Source organism: Elephas maximus, chromosome 27 (genome assembly GCF_024166365.1).
Source record: "Elephas maximus indicus isolate mEleMax1 chromosome 27, mEleMax1 primary haplotype, whole genome shotgun sequence".
In the NCBI taxonomy this organism is placed as follows: domain Eukaryota; kingdom Metazoa; phylum Chordata; class Mammalia; order Proboscidea; family Elephantidae; genus Elephas; species Elephas maximus.
Genome location: NC_064845.1, coordinates 22,889,140 through 22,904,543, shown reverse-complemented (window position 1 = coordinate 22,904,543; position 15,404 = coordinate 22,889,140). Strand labels below are relative to the sequence as shown.

At 38.9% G+C, this 15,404-nt stretch overlaps 1 protein-coding gene across 1 annotated transcript in view; it reads right to left on the bottom strand.

Annotated features, from left to right (window-relative positions):
• The window catches only part of TBC1D5 (TBC1 domain family member 5), a 446,909-nt gene that overhangs the window by 69,238 nt on the left and 362,267 nt on the right, over positions 1 to 15,404 (bottom strand). The window contains exon 18 of the mRNA XM_049870673.1: positions 6,486 to 6,649. Coding sequence (XP_049726630.1) covers positions 6,486 to 6,649 — 164 coding nt within the window. The remainder of the gene's footprint in view (positions 1 to 6,485; positions 6,650 to 15,404) is intronic.

The window sequence follows — 15,404 nt, the reverse complement described above, 5'->3', positions numbered from 1 at the left end:
GAAGGGAGAGAGAGAGACGGAGTGTGAGAGAACTCGACACCTAAACTGCAGTGTACTTGCTGACACCTAAGATGTGCCTGCCCAGTGATGTGAGACTGAACTTCAATTTCTCACCATGAAATTGTTGTTGCTATCTACTTTTGCTATCAACTTTCTGAAAGTGTCAAGGATTTCATTCTACTTGGATCCACAATCAACGCCCATGGAAGCAAAAGTCAAGAAATCAAACAATGTACTGCACTGGGCAAGTCTGCAACAAAGACCTCTTTAAAGTGTTAAAAAGGAAAGATGTCACCTTGAGGACTAAGGTACGCCTGACCCAAGCCATGGTATTTTCAATCATCTCATATGCACGCGAAAGCTGGACAATGAATAAGGAACACTGAAGAAGAATTGATGCGTTTGACTTACGGTGCTGTCGAAGAATATTGTGAATATGCTGTTGGCCAGAAGAATGAACAAATGCACGCTGGAAGAAGTACAGCCAGGACGCTTCTTAAAAGCGAGGATGGCAAGATTGTCTCACGTACTTTGGACATGTTATCAGAAGGGACCAGTCCCTGGAGAAGAACATCATGCTGGTAGAGGGTCAATAAAAAATAGGAAGACCCTCAACGAGATGGACTGACACAGTGGCTGCAACAGCAGGCTCAAACATAGCAATGATTGTGAGGGTGGCGCAAGACTAGGCAGCGCTTTGCTCTGTTGTACAAAGGGTCGCTATGAATCAGAACTGACTCAATGGCACCTAACAACATCATCATTTATTTACTATCTGTAAATTTGCTCTCTGTTTTAATAAAAGCCCTGGTGGCAAAGTGGTTAAGTGCTTGGCTGCTAAGCAAACAGCTGGTGGTTCAAACCCAGCAACTGCTCTGAGGGAGAAAGATGTGGCTGTCCGTTTCAGTAAGATTTATGGCCTTCGAAACCCTATGGGGCAGTTCTACTTTGTCCTGTAGGATCACTGTGAGTTGGCATTCACTTGATGGCAATGGGTAGCTACTTTAATAATTAAAATGGCTTTAAATAATTAAAAGAACTTGCACTATTGACAAAATGATCGGATGAGATACAGGCAGCATCCATGGAGAAGTACCGCTAATAGCTGCGGTCCTGTGAAGGTGCTGCACTGTAGGTGCCCAGTGAGAGGTTCACATTGGTGGTGATGGTGTGTGGCTCTCAGGGGAGGATGATTCCCAGCCACGGGCCTGTGTGTTGTTACACTGTGATAACCAACAATCTCAGATACTTAAATCAAAAAGGGTTAATTTTTCACTCATACTTAATGTTATCACGGGTTGGCAGGTGGGCTCTGTTCATTGTCCCAGAGGGAAAGAGAGGGCTGTGAAAGGACTTGCAGTGGCAATATACATATCACTTCCACTCACAGCTCACTGAATAGAACTAGCCACATGGCCCTGAGAGATCACAGGAGAGCAGGAGGTACAATTCTACTGAGTGCCCAGAATGGAGAACTACTTAGCAAAGAGCACTGACTGCAACACATTAAGATAAAACTGTTATTTGGCAAACCATGAGGTTTCTCTTGAAAAATTCTGCTTAATTCCCTCCTACAGTTAGGGAATATAACAAATTTAGAATAATAACTCGGCATTCTGTGTCTTAGTTCACTGCAGGTCTATGTATGGAGTTAGACTTACTCTACTTCTATTTTCGCTCAGCTTCTCAGAAAAGTAATTAATTGGTGTTGTAGACTAATCCATATGCCACCAAAATGTGATATAATGCAAATGAAACATTCTCCATATGCCTTTCTTGTTTGTTATTCCCTCATTGATTCTTATCTTCATAGACATGTTCTTTCTATAGTAGGCATCTCCTTTTCTAATTTATTATACGAGGACGTTCTATTTTTGTTGTAATTTTTAGTTGTTATTTTTAACCTAGTTATATATGCAGTGCTTTGAAGATCAAATGGTCCTACAAGGCTTGTTATGAAAAAGAGTTCCCACAGCACTGCCCTCTACTTCCTGCCCTCCAGAAGCAAACACTTTTGATTTCTTAGACATTTTTTATTTGTTTTGTACCTCTGTATCTCTGGTTTATATTGCTCCTTCTTGATTCCTCCAGAGAGTATTATCCATTCATTTCCCACTATGGAAGACCTAAGATGTAGTTCTGTTGACTACCACCACCTGCCCCTCCCCCTCCTGAAGAAAACACAGCTCTATGCCCCATATTCCCAGTTGAATTATATCACAATTTTGATTCATTAATAGTCAATAGGCTTACACTATGGTGTCTATGTAAATTCTGCTGACCTTTCTGGTTAGCAGCTGTAGCTCTTAACGACTACATCACTAGGGTTTCCAGCCAATGCTTAGTCATGAATTTTATTATAACCTTTTGTTTCCTGCATATATTTTGCTATTCTTTGGAATCATCAATTGTCCTGTTTTTTTATTGACTTAGTTTTTTTTAATAACATCACTAATTCAAACTCATTCCAGTTGTATATATTTCTCAATTTGTTCAAACATATTAGACATTCTTCCCATTTCATCTTTTTGGAAAAATCTTTCTGTAACCTCCAATTTGCTCCAATCTGGGCTAGTTGCTGTTCTCTGAGTCTGTAAAATAGCTACACTATAGATAGTTTTGGGATTTCCCTTCATTATTATTGTGTGGGGAACTTTTGTCTTGCTCTGGATCCTCTATTTCCTGGTTCTCATGTCTTCCTCCTCCTTAGTTAACACCCTCATTTTTTTTTTTTTTTTTTTATAATTTTTATCGTGCTTTAAGTTAAAGTTTACAAATCAAGTCAGTCTCTAACATCCTCGTTTTTTATGGAGCATGTTCTTTAGTGGATTCTGAAAAAGGGAGCAGGGGAATAATTTTTTTCAATCTTCATAATGTCTAAAAGTGGCTTTATCTTACCCCCCCGCCCCCAATTAGTAATTTGGTTGGATGTTGAATTTAGGTTGGAAGTAGTTTTCTCTCAGAACTTTAAAAGTATTGCTCCACTGCCTTCTTGCTCCCACTGTTGCTATTGAGAAGTCTGTAGTTATTCTAATCCCTGATACTTGAAAATCTTTTTTCTTCCGAACTTTGCAAGTTTGTAGGATACTGCTTTGTCTCCAGAGTTCTAAACTTTTTTAGTGATGTAAAAAAGCAGTCGTTCCAAAAAGTTGAGTAGTCCCATACTTGATGGTGCCTGAGCTTTCTCAGTCTGGGAATATTCTGTTTTACACTTTCTAGATAATGAGTGTGGGTTTGCTGTTACCTGCTTAGGGCATTACATGGGCTTTTTCAATTTGAAGACTCAGGTCTTTCATTAGTCTAAAAATTTCTTGAATTGTATTTTTTTGTGATTTCCTTCCACTCATTTTGTCTATCTGCTCTCTCTGCAGCTCCTAATTTTTAGATTTTGAACCTCCTGAACCAATCCTCTACTTTTCATTTTTCTCTCTTACCTTCTATTTCTGTCTTATATTCTCTTTTCTGGGAGATTTCTACAAGTTCACTGTTATGCATTGAATTACGTCCCCCCAAAATGTGTGTCAACTTGGCTAGGCCATGATCCCCAGTACTGTGTGGCTGTCCTCCATTTTGTGAGCTAATGTGATTATCCTATGTGTTGTAAATCCTAACCTCTATGATGTTAATGAGGCAGGAATAGAGGAAGTTATGTTAATGAGGCAGCACTCAATCTATAAGATTAGGTTGTATCTTCAATCTCTTTTGAGATATAAAAGAGAGAACTGAACAGAAAGAGAGGGACCTCAAACCACCAAGAATGAAGTGCCAGGAGAGGAGTATGTACTTTGCATTCAGGGTCCCTATGCTGAGAAGCTCCTAGACCAGGGGAAGATTTCTGTTATAGCAGCATTAGATAACTAAGACATTCACCTTCCAACTCTTCTACTGAATTTTACATTTCAAAGATCATAGTTTAATTTCTAATAATTCTTATTTTTTGTTCTCCGGATTATACACACATATTCCTGTTCTTTTATCATGGAGGAAAAAGGACTAATGGACCATAACTACCACAGCCTCCACCAAATTGAGTCCAGCACAACTAGATGATTCCAGGCTACCACTACCCACTGCTCTGATAAGGATCATAATAGAAGGTCCTAGACAGAGCTGACGAGAAATGTAAAACAAAATTCTAACTCACAAAAAAAGACCAGACTTGCTGGTCTGACAGAGACTGAAGAAACCCCGAGACCATGGCCCCCAGACACCCTTTTAACTCAGTACTGAAGTTACTCCTGAGGTTCACCCTTTAGCCAAAGATTAGACATGCCCATAAAGCTAAATGAGACTAAATGGGCACACCAGCTCAGGGGCAAGGATGAGAAGGCAGGAGGTGACAGGAAAGCTGGTAGTGGGGAACCCAAGGTTGAGAAGGGGAGAGTGTTTAGATGTTGTAGGATTGGCAACCAATGTCACAAAACTGTTTAATAAGAAACTAATTTGCTCCAAAAACCTTCATTTAAAGTACAAAAAAAAAAAGTTACTCTTATATCCACAAAACTATTAGTGATAATTTTTCTAAAGCTGTCTTCTCCTGCAATGCTTTGTTTTCTCCCAGTTGCTCTTTTCTATTTGTTTTCATATCAGATGTTTCCCTCAAGTATCTGGTGATCCCTAGCTATCCTGCTCATATTGTGGGAAACTAAAAAGTAAGAGAAAGTTCTGCACTTGAAATGGTGCTTGTTGATGGTTGGGTCCACTGCAAGGTGAACTGGTTATTTCCTCAGGGGACCCCCAAGGTCAGAGTCTTTCTGTTTTATTAAAACCTTCTTGCAGTCTCTTGCCTGGTGCTATGGGAAACAAATGGCCATACATCTGGGGGTCTCAAATTCAGTATTTAAATTTATTCTTCATCCCTCTTCCAGTAGGGTTGTCCCATACTTGACTGTGCCTGATCTTTCTCCATCCGGAGCATTCTGTTTTACTCTTTGTAGAGAAGTAAACTTCTAGTCTTCTGCCAGCAATCTAATTGTTTCCTGAAGAGACTTTTGATCTTTATCCCCATTTCCAGTTCCTGAGCTTTCAGAAGCTTTTGCAATGTAAACCAAGTTGCTTCTTGGCTTTTACCTACGGCTGACTCAGGGTTCAGCTTTCTCAGGTCACTTAAGTTACCACTTGCCCTCTGCTTTCTAAGTAACATAATTTATTGCTATTGTCTCTTCTCCTGTTTTCTAATTCTCTGAGGGCTTGCCTTTAACTATCCTTACTGTTCTTAGAAGGAGCCCTGGTAGTGCAATGGTTAAGAGCTCAGCTGCTAACTGAAAGATCAGGAGTTTGAACCCATCGGCCGCTCCACGGAAGAAAAGGCCTGCTGATTGGCTCCTGACAAGGTTATGGCCTGGGAAACCCCATGGGGCAGTTCTACTCTATAACATAGGTTAACTAGGAATTGGAATTGAGTGGACGGCACCTAACAACAACAAAACAACTCTTCTTGGAGTGGAGTTTTCGAAGGGAGCAGAGGTAAATGCTTGCATTCAAGCTATCATCTTTAACTGGAAAGTCCCATGCTGTTCTTTAACAAATTATAGAATTATAGTTCTATTCATTGCAAGGGACCCCAAGACAGCATACGGTCAACTCTTCTACCTTCAGAGAGCAAAGTAAGATGATTAATTCGCAGATGAAGTAACTGGAGTACCAGGAAGCTGAGTGGCTTGTCCAAGGTCATACAAAGTCACAGGTAGATATCATGTTATTATTTGTTTTATGCAACTTAAATAATTATCCCTCAAAGGTTTTATAGATATTATTTTGTTTTTGTTTTGCACTTAGGACATTTTCAGCAATAGTTAGATTTCCGTGTTAGCTTTACAATTTTCATTCTCTTCAAACAGGAAAATGAGCTCTTTATATTAGAAAATCAGGTGTCCAACTAGTGATAAAATGTGGTTAAGTATTTTATTTCTTGGGAAGCTGGCTTATAAACATTTCAGATACAACCAGATTTTTAAGGTGGTTGATATGCTTTAGATATGTCCCCTTGAGAAATTTATACAAAGGATCTTAGAGAGCAACTACCAAAACACCATAATTTAAATGTAATTTGTATACCTTTTAAGAACAAATAGTAAAATAATTATTTTAAAATTTCCACAAATACTTAAAAAAAAAAAAAAGCTTGGTTTGTTTCAAGGGTCATCATCTCTTATTTGGTCTAATGCTATTTGTTAAATTTTAGGAAAAAAGAAAAGGGGCTTTGATGGAAAAGCACTTATAAAGAAAAAAGGACTGGGGATTGGGAAAGATTCAGCTTCTTTTAAATTCATGTAACTTTTTTTTCCCAGTGTTAATACAGACCATAGCCTTAAAGCATTACTAAATTATAATAATAAAATTAAGATACTTTTGATGAAATGATTCATCTTAGTCCATAAAAGTTTTAAGAGCTTTATAAAACCTAACACTTAAAGGAGCCTTAACAAATGCAGCACTCCAGAGGAAAATTAAGGATAAAAAGAAAATTGAACTTAAATACTTACAGATTCTTTTCTGCCCATAGTTTTGCTGTGTGAGCGGGAACGGGAGATGTTGCTAAAAAACGAATCTTTTTTAGTAGCAGACGAAGGTGGGGAGCCAGTGAATTCTCTTCCTCCAGGCAAACTCTCAATGCTTGGAGAGGAACTGACGTTTTTCGAACTTTGTCCTGTAAGAAAAATTAAGTAGCAATAATGAAAGACCAGGCTCTTCCACTAAATTACTGAATTTACTACCTTTTTAATAAATGATCAATTATGACATTTATGATATCAACACACAATGAAGCTGCGATGTATTGAAATGCATGCATTTATACGTATTAGACTAGCTGCCAATTTTAAAACAAATATGAAGCGCTGCTTTAGCTTTTATAAGTGATTCTTACTGCAATTAGTCCAAGCATTGCACGCACACAGATGCGTGTGTGTCCACACACACACACAGTTAAATACACGACTGGATTTTTCCTCACTAATGGAATCATCCTTACTAACAGAAACCAGGAACTATTATATTGCACGTTAAAAAAAAAAAAAAATTGCTGTTGAGTCGTTTCTATGTTCACTCCTCTGTTAAGGTTTTCTACCTTTTTTGGGGGGCTGGGTCAGTTTTGGCAATTCATACCTTCCCTAAAAAGAAATGTACGTGGGAGGCGGAATAATGGCCCACGCCCTTATCTCTGGAACCTCTGAACATATTACCTTCGGTGGCAAAAGAGTCTTTGCAGATGTGATTAAAGTGAAGGACCTTGGAATGGGGAGAATATTCAGGTGGGCTAGCCTAATCACACGAGTCCTTAAAAGCAGAAGAAAGAGGCAGAAGAGTGAGTCAGAGATGCGAAACAGAAAAACAAGAAATCTGAAGCATGGGAGGGATGTGACCTGGTGTTGCTAACTTGATGATGGAGGAAGGGGGAACCAAGGAATGTGGACATCCTTTAGAAGCAGGGGACGGTCCTCAGCTGACAGCCAGTGAGGAGATGGGGATGTTGGTCCTATAGCCATAGGAACTGAATTCTGCCAACAACCCGAACTTGCAAGGAACAGATTGTCCCCTAGCATCTCTAGAAAGGAACACAGCCCTGCTGACATCTTGGTTTTAGCGTAGTAAGACTTGTGTCAGACTCCTGACTTACAGAACTATAAGATAATATATTTGTATGGTTTAAGTTCACATGTTTAGTAACACTGTAATTTATTTTGCATGTATTAAGAGTTTTTTTTTTTTCTCAATTGTTCTTGATCAGACTTGCTGAATATTGGCTTATTTCATTCTTTTTAAAGAATCATCTTTTAGTTTCATTGACCTACTCCATTATTTTAAGTATTGTTAATCTTTTTTAAAATCCTCATTCATTCCTTTATTGTACTTGATGTTTATTTTGATGTTCTTTTTCTATCTTCTTAAATGGAATGTTTAGACCATTTATTTTCCAGTATTTCCTACTGTCTATTGTTTGGATTTCCTCTGAATATCATTTTATCTCTTTCAGGGCTTTGATACATAGTGCTCTCATCATCACTGGCTTCTAAAAAGTTTAATTTTGGCTTTTGATTTCCTTGTCGATTCAAGAGTTACCTAGAAGGGTGATTTTACACTTACAAGTGGAGCAACAGCTATCTGTATAAAATATACAAATATTTGCGGGGGGGGGGGGGAGAAGTAGTCCTGTTGACTGACCTCAGATTTTGTGTGTCCCCAGTTGACTATTTTATCTTCTCATTTTGCATGCTAGTTTGGCTGAGAGTAAGATAACACTTCAAAACAATTTTCCCTCAGAACTTTGAAAATAAACTCAAATGTTACCTGGTCCTTAGTTTTACCAATGAGAAGTTTGATGTCAATCTGAAAATCTCTTTTTTTTTTTTCTCTCTTTCTGGAAGCTTTTAGGATTTTCTCTCATCCTTGAAGTTCCGTAAGTTTTCCATGGGGTTTCTAGGGATGGGTCTTTTTACTTGCATCTGACTTGCTGGATTTTTTTTTTAGTCTTCAGGCCAATATCTTTCTTCAGCTCTGGGAAATTTTCTTGATTATTCCTTTGATTATTATACTCATGATTTCTACACTCTCAATATTTTTGACATTATAGTTCAAATTCTGAGTTAATCTGCAATTCTAGGTAGAACCACTTAAATTTTATTACACTCCTGGAAAAAGTGAGAATTTTGTGAGCTATTAAAATTTTTTTCATTTTCTTCCAAAATTAATGTGTTGCTGAAGAAAGAGTTGTGAGCAGTTATATTTATCAAATCTTGTGAAGTTTTAATTGCAATTTTTCCATTAAAAAACTGTAACATTAAAGAAAAAATTTTAAGAATTATCCCAGTTTGAATAGATCAACTTTCCATGTTGAAATTACAATAAATCCAAGAAATCTTTTCTCTAATTCTAGATTCATCTGTATTATAGCTAAATACAACTCATTTTTCCCTCCTGCCTTCCCTATATACACACCTACTTCCCTAGTTTATCTACTCAAAGAAGAAGTAAAAAAATTAGGATATCCTACAGCAATGTGATATTTGCAAAACATTAGTCCATGTACATATTTGGGACCTTTACACATACTATCTCATTCAATTTTAACGACATTGTGATGTGGTTACATGTAAGAAAACTGATGCCCAGAGAGGTCAATTAACTTGCCCAAGGGCATACAGTTATGCACATAGCTAGCAACATCTTAAGTTAAACCCATAATTGTCTGAACTTAGAGATTATGCCAACACATATTATTATACTATTGTATCATGGAGGGCAACTCCAAGGAACCATAAATTCAAAATGCGAGTGGAGGGGGGAAGATTTGGGGAATAGGATCATCTACATCATTTTTAAGGTAAATATATTTTTTATATAAAAATAAAATTTTTAATATTTTTTATATTTTATTTATTTTTTTATATTTTTATATATTTTTTTATATTTTGAGCAACAGATAAGAGCTGATTAGAAGCGCTCCTGGCTGCACTACAAAGGCCAAATGTCACTGATGACAGGGACTATGGCCATGACCAGCGCTGCCTTTTGGGAAAAGCTAGCACAGGGGCTGGTAAGTTATAGGGGTACAGTAAAGGTCTGCTGATGTTGAGTCAGAATCAACCCGATGGCAACTGGTTTGGTTTTTTGGGGTTTTGATGTTCAATTTGGAATAGCCTAAGAGAACTGTATAAGCCAGAGCTGCCCAATGGAAATATATGCCACATATATAATTTTTAATTTTCTAGTATCTACATTCTTAAAGTAAAAAAGATATTAATTATAACATTTTATTTAACCCAATATATTTAAATTATTCCCATAACGTATATTATCATTACAGCATATAGTTACTGACTCAACGGCACTGGGTTTTTTTTTAATATAGTTACTATTAAAGAATACTGAGATATTGTATATTACTTTTTTCATAACCAAGTCTTCAAATTCCAGCGCATATTTTATATTCACGGCACACAGTTCAAGTGCTGATAAGCCACCTGTGGCCAGGAGATAGATAACACACTGGATGGCACAGGTATAAACCACTGAATGGTTTAAATTTCCAAACTTTCTTTACAACATGCAGGCTATTACGTTTAAGTAATTGTCAACAAAATAAACTACCTAGGAGATGTGCCTAGGAGAAATGTTTAGAAGACCTATTTTAATAAATTAGCTTATCAATTACTTATTGTGAACACACAATTTAGAGAATTTGAAAGCAATCTGTTCCCCAGAGGGGTAGCAACGCCCACAGGTTTCTTTTGCGCTGTTACTCTGCTTAGCAAACAATTTTTTCAGAGATAATATTAAAGTCAGCTATGGTTCCGCTCATCATTGAACTACCACATTCCAAATTGTAGCGGCATTTATAAAGTACTTCGTCTACATCTCATATTTATTAAAAAAAAATTGAAAAAAAAAAAAACCCCCAACAACCCTGTACAAAGTACATTTCTCCTCAATTACAGAAATTAGCTTACTAACATCTTTGTGTCCTTTGGGAATTCGAATATTGAGACCATTGTCTAATGGAGGCACCAGCATGTGTTTCCAAAAGGGATGAGGGAGTATCTCCTTTAGAAACCTGTAACAAAACACCTGTCTACCCCTGCCCCTGCCACGGGAGGTTGTAAGTAGTCTTGCCTTGAGACAGAAGGAAGGGCTATCAGACTTTCCTGCCTTTTTCATGTCTAGCCCACATAAACACGACAACATTTGTATGGCACACTGGGGTAAAGGAAGAGGCATTCCATCACCCGGGCCTTGCCCGCACCACTCTGGACTTGAAGGATTGGTAGTGTCAAGAAGCTAGTAACCCATAAGCTACACAGTGGTTCTGAAGCTCTGTAACGCTAAAGTTCTGACTGCTCAGAACACATTCAAAGTTTATGTTGCAGTAATATTTAAAGCCTATTTTCAGAGGCATATTCTTAAATACTCTGCCGTAGCAGTGCCCAGATGGTCCCTTCAGCATGGAGGCACTCATTCCCCAGCTGCTGGGGGCATTGGTTACTGATGGCTTTCTTGAATTCCTCTCTGGAAATTGCCCTCAGCTGAAGAGTCCTGCCCTGCCCAAGACCATGCCCCCTGGAGGAGGGAGTTTAGGCCAAATTCCGAGATTGGTTTATGGTGGTGGGAATAAAAGCCTCAAAGGCAGATGGCTCTGAAGGGCCATTCCAGCCCCAGAAGGCCCAGCAGCAGCTGCAGGGTAGTTCCATTCCTCCCTCTGCCCAGTGCTGCTTCTCTCACTCCCCAACAAACTCACTACAGCAAATCTGCCTCACACTCTTTCTCAGGAATCCTGACCCAAGACAATTCTTTAAAATTATAAAATATACTGAGGCCTAGACTCAAGCCTACTCAGGCATGTGGATATTAATGCATGTATGCAGTCTTCCATTCATAACCAAGCTTTGGGGAACAAGCCCTAAACAGACTGAACCTACAATCCAAGGTGGAAAGTGAACAGAAGTATACTGGGAGCACTGGAGAGGGAGTGGCTATTCCTGTCTCAGGCAATTCAAGGAGGTGTGAAGAATGGCTGGGGGCATGGCTCAGGGAAGGTCATTTCTGGCAAAGGACACAGTATTTACAAAGTCGCTTAGACTACTGGGAGCATCCAGCTGATTCAGGGCCTGATTAAAACCTCTAGAGTGCCCTGCCACTTAGAAGTATTTGAAAATAACACTAATACCAAAGTGTAAATAAGATTAAGGAAGTCCAAAAGGGTACTTCTTTTTCATTTGATGACTATTTCTATTTTGGGGGGAAGCAGGAAGGTCATATATTGAATTCTTTCTAAAAGTTCCTAGCGTTCTCAGTATAGACACCATAGTTCCCCTCTTCGTCATCCAGCCCTGGGGAGGGTGCTAGGGCAAGAGGGACGACAAGGCTGTAAAAATAGGGCTGGCAAGAATGAGAAGAGCCCCTTGTTCTCCTGCTAAGGAGTCTGACCTTGATCTTCTCAGGAAATGACTGGAGTTACTGCGGGAGTTTAAACAGGGAATCAGCAGGAGGATTACAAGGGGTTGGGTTGAGTGAGGCAGCTGTTGCATCGCCTGGGCAAGAGATTATAAAGGCTTAAACTAAGGCTGTGGTGGTAGCCTGGAGAGGTGTTTTACAAGGTACAATTCCTCAAGCCAAACCCCCGTGGACCAGACACACCTATGTTTGAGTCTGAGCTCAGTCGATACCTAGTTTACGGTCTTGAGCAAGTCACTGATCCTCTATAAACCCAGTCCTCATATCCCACCTGAGGATATAATGACATCTACTTCACAAAGTTGCTAGGTGTTCTACATAACATAATGTGTGCAAAGAGCTTAGCAAAGTTTGCCAGGCATGTGCTAAGTTCTCAGTAGATTTAAGCCATTACTAGTACAGCCCAGCCCACACAGCAGTGACTCCCAAATCTAGGACAGGTGGTTTGATATGCAGTACTGAGTTATAGACTTGCTGGTCCTCCCCTGTTAGAAGTATTCTTACATAGTCTGCACTTCCCAGTGGCCTCCCACAGACTTCAGGTAACTGGCTTAAAGCATAGGACCACCATGCACACCCCATGTAAGACAGCCTGGTGGAGGGGCTGAATCCAGGCGATGCTTTGCTTGATAATTTGTGGTATGAGCTATGTCTGTCTAGGAGAAGGGGTACATTTTTCAAAACTGCTAAAAGATACTGTTTGGACTAGGTGTGGCATGTCTAGGTATATTATATTCTTCCTACATTCTCTTTCCCTCTCTGAAACACTCAACAGCTGTTTTGTGCACTATGCACTCCATGTCAATGGTGATTATTTCTTAAGAACCCAACTGACTGAATGAACTTCATGAAGGGAAGGCTTCAGTGAGGAGCCCTGACCACAGAATGACTAGCAAGAAGTAGGAAGGGGAACTCATTCTTATTAAGCTCCTCCTATTCAAATCTACCAGCTGCTCCTTGAAAACCATATGGGTCAGCTCTACTGTCATAAAGGGTCGCTGTGAGTTGGAATCAACTCGATGGCAACACGGTTGGTTCTTCGTTGTTTTTTGACCCATGGGAGGAGCCTAGGTGGTACAGTGGTTAAAGTGATCGACTACTAACTGAAAGGTTGACAGTTCAAAACCACCAGGGGCTCCTCAGGAGATGTAGCACTCCGCTTCTGTAGAGATTTACAGCCTTGGAAACCGTATGGGGTTGCTATGAGTTGGAATTGCCTCCATGGCAGTGGGTATGCCCCATGGATGATACTTTCATGGCTTTTCTCTCATTGAACTCAACAGGAAGTAAGAACAGTTCCTGAATGGGTTGGCAGAACCCCAACAGACCTGAGACCAGAGCAGGGAGGTGGAGACTGGAGTCGAATCTGGGTTTAAATCCTGATCAAGAGGCTAGGAAGCCTGGAAGGCCTTGGTGGGGAGGCGCAGCCCAGAGGAGGAGACAAAAAAAACAAAAAACAAAAAAACCCTGGGATCCCCAGTGCTGTGGCCACAGAGAGGGGATCACCTTGGCTCTATACAGTGACCTAAGTGGCAGGAGAAAAAAATCCTGATAAATGTTATACAATGATACATTGTTATGTGTACATATGTTCATATACATAATGTAAATACTACACACATATATAAATTTTAGAAATGCCTATGGCAACAACTTAAAAAATTCTAAATTTCTTTTCTAATGGTTCATTACATGGTGATACTTGTTATTATATACTTCTATTTCTTTCAAAGAAATTCTAAATTCTCTTTGGAAATAATGTGTATGTATATGCATGTATACACATATCTTAAAGCTTTTGATTTATTAATAATTCCTAAATATCTCTTGAAAAAGGTCTCTGGGGGTAGGTATGCATTACCCAAAAACAATTCCAAAGAAACTCACTAGGCTAAGTATTCATAAAACGCCGCGGCATTTTTGTGACTGCAAGCTACACCGAGAGACATAAAATGGAACTTTCAAAAAAATAATTTACTGACCTAAATAAATTGTGGGATCTCATTTTATATTCAGGTCTTTTTTTTTTTTTTTAATTAAAACTCATGCATTATTGTATGCTAAAAGGTGAAGATACAGATGCGAAATTTCATGGGAAAAGATGCTGTATATAATCGAATAATCCTTGGAAGTATTGGTATTTCATTTGTTGCAGGAAAACTTCCATTACTTTGACAAAAGGTACGTGGGAAAGTCTAAATAATAGCTTTATTTTCCTGAAATTAAAAGTATATATACTCTTGAAATATTATATAGGGGACTAAAATGGGTTTGGCCCCTCTGATGGAGTTCTCGGATTTCTATTATTACTGACCCAGTTAAGCACAGATTGTTAGAAAGGTTTTTTTTTTTTTCACCATTAACTATTTTGGTTTATTTCTCCTTCCTGTGCTTCTGACACTCCTTAGAAAGTGTGTTGAGGAAAACACAAAGTGATTTCTCCTAATCAGGGTAGGCGTCACCTCACTGTCTCATCATGGCTGCCACAGCCATCATCAAAAGTTGAAAGTTATTTATTGAGACTCATGTCTCATAAAATAGCTGGAGCCTTCCCTTCAAGACTTAAACAATCTCTGTCAGAGTCTGGAAGGCAGGGGGAGTTCTGAACAGGATATCCAGAAGAAAAGCTGGCTCTAGACTGTGCAGACTTGACTGGGTCATCTAAAACACAGGTTAGTGTCCAAACAACCTGGTAAAGATGTAGTGGAACCAATGACAACAGAGCTTGGCACACAGCAGGGACTCAATAAATACGTATTGAAAAACGAATGAGACGATTCTACTTTAACACACAATATTTTTTTTTTATACAATGCACCAGGTAGTTGAACAAAATGACATAACCTTCCTCTGCAAGGTTCTGTTAAAAAAGTAACATTGCTCATATGGCTCTTGTCTGCAGGAAGAAATGGATTAAGCAATAAACAACAAAGAAGTCAGAATAAGCGAGTCAGCCTTCAGATTTCTCTTTCCACAGGTGTAATTTGGGGCCTACGCTGCTCATCTTTCAGAGAAGGCAAGGGTCTGCTCTGTAGCAATTAACTTTGGAATAATAGAACCCTTGATAAAAAAAAAGCTGGAGGAAGGGTTCACAGTTTAATTTTAGCAAACAAATTTAGGTCCTGTGAATCTCATCATATCAGATGACAACATCAATATTCATTTAAGTGCAATAATTGACAAAGCTAAAGAGAAATCATTTGGGGATTATCTATCCTTTTATATTATCCACGCTACTGCACACCTTTATTTTGGACATATCATAAAGAGATCTTTTAACAGACACCAAGAAGAATAAACAGTTCTTCATGGAACCCCTGAGCTGGAAACGTTGTTATAGGTCATTGGATCAGTTACCAGAACACAGCCAGAAAGTGTAAACTGTGAACACAGAGATACAGATAGAAGGAAGATCACACTCCTCTCCTGCCACAGTGTTTTTTGTTTTAATTAAG